Genomic DNA, 10,578 nt, shown 5'->3' with positions numbered 1-10,578 from the left:
CATATCAAATGTTATCCCAACTCACTTTATTACTCTTTTGTCTTATGTGGGTTTCAGGATAGAGATGTAGTTGGAGTTGTGGTAAGGGGCCTAATGCTCCTCTGATGTATAACATGGACAGGCACATGTCCACAACAAGCAACGTATGATTTATCGCTACTGCTTGGAAACTATTGAATTTAAAAGCTGTGAGCTCACTGCAACGAAGTCCCCCAAGTTATTCTTATATATGTCTAAACTCCACTAAAAACCTCCAATGCACCAAATATTAACCAGGATTGACACATTCATAAACTTATGACTGCATACATGAGGACAACTCCACAGGCAAAACTATGCAGAGTTAGTTGCAGTTCAGAGAAAGTTGTTATTAAGGTCATTAAGTCCAATGATTCATTGAATATTAAAACATGTTGTCTAGCAGAGAAATCAAATATTTTGCAATAAATATTTTAAATCAAGATTTTATGAAAGTTAAGATGATTGAGAGCAAATGGAAACTAAAATGTACTGTATTTTTCATACTGTGAAGAAAAGATGTGATAAAGACTCATGTACATGCATGTCAATGTATGGTTCCATGGTGTAATGGTTAGCACTCTGGACTTTGAATCCAGCGATCCGAGTTCAAATCTCGGTGGAACCTGGTGCTTTTAGAGTAATGACAACACAAAACACACATACATATAAACAATATATGGAGATACAGAGACAATTTTAAGAAGTAGAAATCAGAAGATGTAAGTTGAAAAATACAGAAGTATCAGAAATCAAGTAAATTACCCAGACCCACAAGCTCATTTAAGGTCTGATAGACATGTTTAAAAACCAGTCAGGCTCTGATAAGACAGTGAAGGAGTACTTAGTGTTTTAATGACAAAAATCAATAGAACATAAAATAGACCAGTTTGTTTTTTGTCCACAGGCAGTACTATTCATGATTTCTGACTTCTGTTTTCCCACTGCTGTTTCTGATGTTTTTATGTCCTCTTGATATTGAGAAAAATATAGATGGATTAATTAGCACTAGAGAGATAATACTGTATAAAGCAAGTTTAGATTTATTCCCAATCAAACTTAATCAAACCCCATCCTCCTCCAGAGGCACATCATCTATTAAATCACATTTTATCTCACATTCTGCATGGTTCTGAGACAGAATAATAAAAAAACTCATGGCTAAAATTTATTCAGAGAGAATGATGAATATTTATAGCTTTTAAGTATTTAAAGGGGATTGCAGTCTCTTTCAGTTTAGTATACAAGAGAAAATTATACATGTCATAAATTGGACAGATTGATTGGACTGTGCAGTAAAATGAGCAGGGAAACTTCTGACTCTCATGTTTCTGATAATTATATATCTGACTGGTTCCACAGTAAAACAATTAGCAATCTCCACTGTCCAAGGTCAAATCCTGGTAATCGTAATCTTGGTCTTTTGTATCGTTGGGACTTCCTGGCTACCCAAGTGTCATAAATAATACTAGAAAATGTAATGACAAATGTGTGCTGCAGTGGTCAGTGGAGGGCTTTACATCATTTTGTGAGTGTTTCATGTCTTTCATTGGTTTCTATGAGGGTTGTGGGTTTGTTTACGAAGACAGGACCTTACCTGCTGAACATCTAGCAGCCTTTATTTACTCCTCATGAAAAATATTTATCAAAAGTCTTGATTGATTTTAGCTCATCATGCTTCACATTGCTGATGAGCACAGAGGGGGAAGAAGTACTGTTAGAGAAAGTGAAGACTGACTATACCCCACCCTGAGGCCAAATGTATTTTATTTCTTACATAACAATCCCTTTTGCAAACTTTTATCACCTTATATGGCCATCACCTTTCTCCTCATTTAACCTGACTTTTACCCGGATTCATGTTAATAAGTGACACACTGATAATGATAACAGAGAGTGAGGTAGAGCGAAAACTGTTTTTGGCTCACTCCAAACATATTTACTCCAACATGTGCACTGCAGAACATTGATGGAAGCATGTACTAAAATAACTTATCATAAGTTAGTTTATGTAAAGTTTTTAAAGGGGAAATGATCACATTTGGAAAAAAAGAAAACTTTTCCCACATTCACTTTGTGTTTCTGGCGACTTTTTTCAGTGTGTACAGTGATCTTTTCTGACCAAAGGACCAACGTAAAAGAATAGCCCATTTTTTCTTCAGTGCCCCAAAACTTGTTTCAAGAATATTGGTGTAAAGAAAGAAGAAATGCATTCATTTGAAGTTTATTAGCAATTTTTAATGCTTTACACATTTTTTATTTTATTTTCTATTAATTTCAATACTAATACAGTTTGAAGGGGTAGTAAAAATAAATGTCTGACTTCAGCTTAGTTGTAAAAACTGTTGTAAAACAGAGACAGGTGTTTGTGCTAACCAGGTTGTTGATAATCAAACTTGGTTACATATTTTGTTAAATAAAGAAGAGATTAACATTTTCATAGATAATTCTTTATTAAAAAATCAGCAGGACAATAAAGATTTTTGTTGTGGACAGGTGTTTGTGTTGGTCAGGTTATTGATAATTTAACTTATTCATCTGCTGGTGTGGCCATAGACGGGCATTTAGGACGTCCAGAAGCAGGCAAAAGGTTTTCCCAGTACTCCCGACGAGCCCTGTGAAAAATATGGATGAAGTCAGCAGAAACACACATTTCCTGAAAACCTTGCCTAGTCACATTACCAGGTATTGTCAAAATGATGTGAGCTGCTTAGTTTTTGCTCAGTCTTACCTGGCTCTGACCCAGGGTTTAGTGTGCATCTCCAGAGCAGCTCCCCAGAGTCCATGCTTCATTGAAGCTGGTGGTAGGAATCCTCGTTCTGCAGCCAGCTCCTCAGCTATAGCTCTGATATGGTACGGCTCAAATCCACAGCAGCCACCAATGTAGCGAATTCCTGCATTGTAAGCCTCTCTGGCAAACTTGTGGATGTCCCAGCGAGTAAGTGATCTGGTCTCCAAAGCTGGAATGAGGTTGAATATTTATGTTTAGGTATTCAATGAGCATGATGATTTTGAAAAGTAAAAACGCACAAAAACGTCACAAGCATACAAACATTTGTACATCCATATAGTATATAAAAACAAATATTGTAAAACCAACAACCATTTCAGATTTATTTATTGTTTTTATCCTGTAACAAGAAAAAGAAACATGCTGACCAAAGGGGAACTCGGGTAGGCTTAGGTATCCAGTGTGGTTGCACTCAGGTGTGTGAAAGCCCAAAGGCTGCACCATGAGATGAGCTTTCAAACCAGCTTTCACTAATCCTTGTTTCATCAACTTCACAGTACGTACAGACGTCATCGGGTCCAAGTGGCAATTTATTCCAACAATGTCCGCTCCTATTCAGGTAAACATAAAAAAAGCCATTAAGATGGTAAAGGTACAAGATGACTCCGGACTTTCTTACGTGAGGTTATAGATCACAGAAGCTCATTGTACCTGCTTTGACCAGTCTGACGGCACACTCTCCAGGTGTGACTCCATCCATGTCTCCCTGAGGGGAGATGCACAGTGTTGCACCCACTGGTTTACCGCTGGTCTTCATCACCTCTACTGCCCACACGGCCTCTTCAACATGCTCAAAATACTGTAGGAATAATATGCTTGTTAAAACACAAATATTGGCTTTGGAAATTAAGAATGTAAAAAGCAAAAATGCAAACACTGTTTTTTGGGTTGTTTTTTTTTTTTTGCTGCATTGTGGGTGCTCAAATTCTCAATATCTAGCTGGTGTCTGAATTTTGCTGCTGGGCAGGAAGCACATGGTGCAATCAGCAGAGTTTATTGGAAGCTAAACCATGAGATGATAAGACAATCAAGGTCTCATGACTGCATAGTCATAACAATCACCAATACTGTTACTTAATTCACTGTTGAGTTTGTGTTTTTATGACTGCTGGTTTAAGTACGCACTATCAACTGCACATACCTCCACCATAAAGAAATCAATGTCCTTCTTTAAGAAGTCATCCAGCTGCTTCTTAAAGATCGCCTTGACCTCACTCTGGTTGTGACTTTTTATGTAACAGGGAGTCTGGGACACACCCCCAGCCACCAGCGCACCACCTTCCTCTGCCACCTCCCTGGCCAGGTCACAGGCTGCATCATTGATCTGAGCTCCCTGGATCAGATGAGAGCAGAATGTAATCTCCTCATGTAAACAATATATATGGTGATATGAGATTTACTCATTTGATCATCATTACAGTGATGGTGGTGACATTTCCACTGATCTCCAGCTTATCCTCGCTGCAGTAGAAGGTGAATGTCTGCATCACGTTGGCTCCTGCTCTCAGGAACTCTCTGTGTAGCTGCCGCACTGACAAGGAGGAAGAGAAGTGACTTGTTTGATAATCTTAACTATATACATTTTGATCAGATGAAAGGCCCTTTCAATAAATCAATTTAAAAAACAGTAGACTGCTTTTGTGATTAATTAGATAAAGGTGCAAGGATACCAACAAGGCCAGTCCCACAGAGAACTCAATTCACCCAGTGCCAAGATTTTATCTAAATTGCAAATTGCTGTGTATTGGTGACAACCCTTGTAAGAGCTTAAATGTTAAAAGTTTATAATTGGCTTACATGGCGCATGGTTCTACAAGGTGTTTGGATTTACCACAAAATAACTGACCAAACACAAAAACTATCTCAAATACATGGACTCTGTCAGTTTGTATGACCATTTGCAGGATTTTTTTTACCTGCTTCAGGATGTTCAACAGCAGCCTCAGGTGTCCAGTGTCCCCCCTTCACATAACCACGCCGCTCAAGCTGCATCACATAACCTCCATCACCTACGACCACCTCTCCAGCATTCAGGCGCTCCAAGATACCCTGAGTGCAAACAAACACCAAACAGAAACACAGATGGTTGGCTCAAGGTTTCTTATGCTGAAGGGTTAAAGGTAGAGAAGCAAACTCTGACAAAGTCTCATGGAAATGGTATGAGTGTAACACATTGTTTATTGGGCTCCAATACTCTGAAAAGTTAATTTTTAAGATTTACAATGCATCTGCAATAAGTAAGCCAATATTCTGAATAGGTAATATGTGACAGAATGTGTCCTGCTAATCTCTGTTATATAAAATGTCCAGTATGGTTCATGTATCTTAAAACATGAAATGTTTATTTTTTACACAATGTCAATGAAAAAGGTTAAACTGTGAGGTCAACATCTGCTCATAGTTTTTATGCTTCTTTTCAGAATTTCAGATTGACACTTTGCATCTCAAAGTTCGGTAGATTATGACTTATGTAACGTGACTTAAAGTTTTAAATGTCTTTCGTATTCGGTTAATTCACTCCACAAATGTACACCAGATAGTAGACTCAGCCTGCCAACTGCTAAAGTTTGAACATGTGCAACAAAGCTTTATATTGCTTCTTTGACTTACCCTCCTCTTGTTTTCCATTGTAGATAATGTCTCGCTAGTTTATTGGTTAATGAAAATGCGAAATAAAAGCGTTATAAAGTCTGCACAGAGGTGATCTACAGGCGTGACAGCTTTCCCAGCGGAGATCTGCAGCTGCACACGCTAAGCAGGTTGGAGGACTTTAAATAGAGATCCAACAACGACACTCCCACTTTAAACGATCCGCCCCAAGCCGTTCCTCTTTCCCTTTTAGCGTAAAATCAATGGGTACATATTTACTTAAACCACTTATACCGCTGTTAAGTATTACCATTCCTTACAGTGGTGTACTCAAAGGATGCTGCCCTTCCAGTGGATAATCTGAATAAAAGTTACCCTGGATGCCCTTCCAGAGAATAAAAAGTGTTAATATACCCTCCCCTATGCTCTTACAATACATACAACATGAAAAGGTGGCCTATAATTTAGGCCATAACCTAATTTATTATTATATACATCTGCTAAAATGTGCACTTGTGTCTTTAAATAGTACTTACTTCTTTGTAGAGATAGTACTTTTACTTAGAATTATTTTAATTAGTTGTCTATATTTATTGTCCTTACTGTCTTGTTGTTGAGTACCACTGTTCCATTCACCACGTCAAATTCCTTGTGTGTGATCTCACTTGGCAATCAAGCTTTCTTGATTCTTATTGAATCTTAACCTCATTTTATGTCTTGGTCGTCATGCAAGGCTTTTGAGTTCAAACCAGTTCAAACTAATACTCATGATTTCTTTTTTTATTTAAGTATGCATATTTGATTTACATAAAACTGTTCTGTTTTAAAATGCTCATGTGAAAAATTACAGATCAAATGTCTCTGTAACCAAAATTCTGTAACTTCCAGGCTACCTACTGCCCAGTTGGCCCGCTTACATTTTTTGACATCCCAGAACCCAGTCTGTTGTGCAACTACCTTATCATTACAAAATGCCAAGAAGGGACAGTAAACTGAAGAGCTTAAAAAAGGTTTTTTTAAATGCTACTAGAAGCAGATCTTTGTTGATCACAGCTTTCTATGTAGTCGTGCCTCATGGCATACAGGAGGTTTCCTGTTTTAGTTTTTTCTCTCCTGCACCTCAATGCTTTACCATAACAATGAAGCAAAGCTAGTAGCTCCCTCAGAAGCAGAGTGGGCCTGGTTTATGGTTTGAGAGCCAGTCTGTTGGGCCTGAGAACACCACTGATTCCTTCAGAAACATAACAAAACGTATTTTCCTTTAAAAAATTAAGCATCCATACACAACACTTGGGCAAGGCAGTTAACTGTAAATGGTAATTTTGGTCATTACACATGTTAAACCTAACAGACATATATTATGTTATGTTGTGTTATGTTATGTTATGTTATGTTATGTTGTGTTGTGTTGTGTTGTGTCTAATAAGAATATGTGGTTACATATTTCGTTGAAAAAAGAAGAGATTAACATTTTCATAGATTATTCTTTATTGAAAAATCAGCAGGATACAGATTTTTGTTCGGGAGAGGTGTTTGTGTTGGTCAGGTTATTGATAATTTCACTTATTCATCTGCTGGTGTTGACATAGACGGGCATTTAGGACGTCCAGAAGCAGGCAAAAGGTTTTCCCAGTACTCCCGACGAGCTCTGTGAAAAATGTGATTTAAGTTAGCAGAAACACACATTTCCTGAAAACCTTGCTTAGTCGCATTACCAGGTATTGTCAAAATGATGTGAGTAACTTTGTTTCTGCTCAGTCTTACCTGGCTCTGACCCAGGGTTTAGTGTGCATCTCCAGAGCAGCTCCCCAGAGTCCATGCTTCATTGAAGCTGGTGGAAGGAATCCTCGTTCTGCAGTCAGCTCCTCAGCTATAGCTCTGATATGGTACGGCTCAAATCCACAGCAGCCACCAATGTAGCGAATTCCTGCATTGTAAGCCTCTCTGGCATACTTGTGGACATCCCAACGAGTAATTACTCTGGTCTCCAAAGCTGGAATGGAAGTCAGACACTTAAGAATAGGCAATTTAGAATTGTGTTTATTCACACATTAGGACTTTGAAAAGTTAAAATAACCATAAACTTCCCCATGCATTGTTCTGTCCTCATAATTTAATCTACTATAAAAAGCAAAATTGAAAAACACAAATTTTCATAACTAGAGTGCATAAAAGAAAATGCTGACCAAAGGGGAACTCTGGAAGGCCTGGGTATCCAGTGTGGTTGCATTCAGGTGTGTGAAAGCCCAAAGGCTGGATCATGAGATGAGCTTTCAGACCAGCTTTCTCTAATCCTTCTTTCATCAACTGCACAGTGCGAAGACATATCAGTGGATCCAAGTGACAATTTATCCCAACAATGTCAGCTCCTGCAGATGTAAACATAAATTAAAAAAACTCATTCAGATGGTTAAGGTACAAGATGACTCTAGACACATGAGGTCTCCGATCATAGAAGCTCAGTGTACCTGCTTTGACCAGCCTGACGGCACACTCTCCAGGTGTGACTCCATTCATGTCTCCCTGAGGGGAGATGCACAGTGTTGCACCCACTGGTATACCGCCTGTCTTCATCACCTCTACTGCCCACACGGCCTCTTCAACATGGTTGAAAAACTGCGAATAACATGCTTTTATAAATAAATATTTGGCTTAGAAAATGAAGAATTAAAAAAATGTAGACAGTACATAATACTAGTGGAATCATCAATTATTTTTCTGCATTGTGGGTGCTCAAATTCTCAATATCTAACTTTTGTTTGAATTTTGCAGCTGGGCAGGAAGCACATGGTGCAATCTGCAAAGTTTATTAAAAGCTAAACCATGAGAGGACAAGGCAAACAAGGTGTTTAGAACTACATAGTCATGACAATCACAACTACTGTTATTTTATTCACTGTTGAGTTCATATTCTTACGCCTGCAGGTTTAAACAAATAAACAACTGCACATACCTCCACCATAAAGAAATCAATGTCCTTCTTTAAGAAGTCATCCAGCTGCTTCTTAAAGATCGCCTTGACCTCACTCTGGTTGTGACTTTTTATGTAACAGGGAGTCTGGGACACACCCCCAGCCACCAGCGCACCACCTTCCTCTGCCACCTCCCTGGCCAGGTCACAGGCTGCATCATTGATCTGAGCTCCCTGGATCAGATGAGAGCAGAATGTAATCTCCTCATGTAAACAATATATATGGTGATATGAGATTTACTCATTTGATCATCATTACAGTGATGGTGGTGACATTTCCACTGATCTCCAGCTTATCCTCGCTGCAGTAGAAGGTGAATGTCTGCATCACGTTGGCTCCTGCTCTCAGGAACTCTCTGTGTAGCTGCCGCACTGACAAGGAGGAAGAGAAGTGACTTGTTGGGAAACCCATGGATACATTCTGAACAGATAAAAACAGCGTTCAACAAATAAACATGTAAATATTTCAAAATGTAGGAGTAGAGTAATGCTTTTTGAGTTACTAATAAGGGAAAGGGGAAAGAATTAGCTACCAAGCCAAGAGAGGGCCCACAAAGTTTTAGTTTTGACCAGAGTCGAGAGGTTTTAGTTACTTGCAAATTGTGGCAACAGTGTCTACCACACGTATTTGTTAATTTTGCAGCCCTACTTTATTAGATATTCTCTGTCAAAATCACTCTTTAAGAGCTTTGCTGTTGAAGTTTATAATTTGCTTACATAAGACATTTCTGGGAAGTGTTTGAATTTAACACCAACTAGTTTGGAGCTTTGTTTGGGGTCATTGTTTTGGCTTTAAGTGGTTTGTCTCACCTGCTTCAGGATGTTCAACAGCAGCTTCAGGTGTCCAGTGTCCGGCCTTCACATAACCACGCCGCTCAAGCTGCATCACATAACCTCCATCACCTACGACCACCTCTCCAGCATTCAGGCGCTCCAAGATACCCTGAGTGCAGACAAACACCAAACAGAAACACACTGACAGTTGGTTGCTGCTCTTGTGAGAAGCATGTGTTTACAATAAGATAGAACATGTCCCCTCAGGATGAAGAGTAAAAAGCAGAGCTGATGCTCAGGTATGATGTTATGTCATGATGCACTCTGAAGGAAGTCTTCTGGAAATGGTGTGAATGACTTAGTGCTTGCATATTTGGCAACAATCCTCTAAGTAGGTAATTTTAAAAAATACACTGCAACCGCAATAAGTCAGCCAACATGTGAACAAGGTGTTGGTTCTTCCAATAGACTGTGCAATTGTTCCTTCTCCTCAGAAAATGTGACAGCATTTGGCATCCTAATCTCTCTTGTATAAAATACAGCAAATGTCATATCCCAGAGAAATGAAAATGGATACTTTAATTGTTTATTTTTTTATTTCAATGACAAAACTGTAACTGTGATGTCAATATTCTCAGCTCAGATTGTGGGCTACTCTTTAGCATCTCATGCTAAAATGCAATGTAGGCCTACTAGATAGAGGGTTCTTCAAAGTGAATTCATGGTTTCAAATAATCTGGTATTTGGTTAATGCACTCCAAACTCTACTAGAGAGACTAGACTTGGCCTCACATCAAGTATCAACAAGTGCAAGAAAACTTCTTTGACTTACCCTCCTTTTGCCCTCCATTATACACAATGCCACGCTAGCTCAGTCAAAAAAGAAATTGTGAATGAAAGGCTTTTTCGAGTCGGCGCAGAGAGGAACTACAAGTGAGAAAGTTGGTGTCTGTCACCTTCACAGCTCTCCCACCCGAAGGCTGATTACATCTTGTAAGGTCTTGCAGCTGAACAGGCTCTGCAGGCTGTAGGCCTACACATAACAGCGGCACTCCCCCTTTGCACAGCCCGCCCCCAGCTGTTGTCTCCCAATATTCTCATAGAGTCTATGATTGTACTAAGCAGATAGAAATCTAATATCACTTGCACCGTAAAAGAAAAGTAAAAGTATTAGGCCTACATTTCCTGAGAAACATTACAAAATTCAAAAATGTTGCTTCCATGCACCATACTTGGCTAATACATTTCACTTACCATAGTAAGCAAACTTGGTAAATCTTGCTTAAAGTTAACAGAAACATATATTTTGTTTCAAATAAGAATACCTGGTTACATATTTCTTTTTAAAAAGTTGGAAGAAGAAGTTACATTTTCATTGATTTATTTCTTATTAAAATATTCAACAGCACATTACAAAAATGAATCTACATTTTTT

The 10,578-nt window shown here is 38.7% G+C and overlaps 2 protein-coding genes and 1 non-coding gene across 4 annotated transcripts; 1 reads left to right on the top strand and 2 right to left on the bottom strand.

The window, feature by feature from the left end:
* Positions 1-574: 574 nt before the first annotated feature.
* On the top strand, positions 575-646 carry trnaq-uug. Its single transcript has one exon. It is a non-coding gene; the product is annotated as a tRNA-Gln (tRNA).
* Positions 647-2,452: 1,806 nt separating this feature from the next.
* Positions 2,453-5,574, bottom strand: LOC117818944 (betaine--homocysteine S-methyltransferase 1-like). Its single transcript, XM_034692093.1, has 8 exons — positions 5,420-5,574; positions 4,726-4,858; positions 4,228-4,340; positions 3,951-4,142; positions 3,461-3,608; positions 3,178-3,360; positions 2,750-2,978; positions 2,453-2,633 (listed from the first exon to the last, which is right to left on the bottom strand). The coding sequence occupies exons 1-8, from the start codon at positions 5,435-5,437 to the stop codon at positions 2,549-2,551; spliced, it is 1,101 nt and encodes a 366-aa protein (XP_034547984.1). The 5' UTR covers positions 5,438-5,574; the 3' UTR covers positions 2,453-2,548.
* A 1,294-nt stretch (positions 5,575-6,868) lies between these two features.
* On the bottom strand, positions 6,869-10,207 carry LOC117818746 (betaine--homocysteine S-methyltransferase 1-like). Of its 2 annotated transcripts, none has more exons than XM_034691778.1 (8): positions 10,100-10,207; positions 9,180-9,312; positions 8,629-8,741; positions 8,352-8,543; positions 7,867-8,014; positions 7,585-7,767; positions 7,163-7,391; positions 6,869-7,046 (listed from the first exon to the last, which is right to left on the bottom strand). In XM_034691778.1, exons 2-8 carry the CDS (start codon positions 9,253-9,255, stop codon positions 6,962-6,964), a joined length of 1,026 nt encoding a protein of 341 aa, XP_034547669.1. In that variant the 5' UTR covers positions 9,256-9,312; positions 10,100-10,207; the 3' UTR covers positions 6,869-6,961. The 2 variants fall into 2 exon arrangements, with proteins under 2 accessions (XP_034547669.1, XP_034547668.1); XM_034691777.1 differs by having other exon boundaries at positions 9,976-10,189.
* Between the last annotated feature and the right edge of the window lie 371 nt (positions 10,208-10,578).

The sequence above is a fragment of the Notolabrus celidotus genome, chromosome 9 (assembly GCF_009762535.1).
Source record: "Notolabrus celidotus isolate fNotCel1 chromosome 9, fNotCel1.pri, whole genome shotgun sequence".
Lineage (NCBI taxonomy): Eukaryota > Metazoa > Chordata > Actinopteri > Labriformes > Labridae > Notolabrus > Notolabrus celidotus.
The sequence above is the reverse complement of the archived record's forward strand: the minus strand, read 5'-3'. Positions and strand labels throughout refer to the sequence as shown.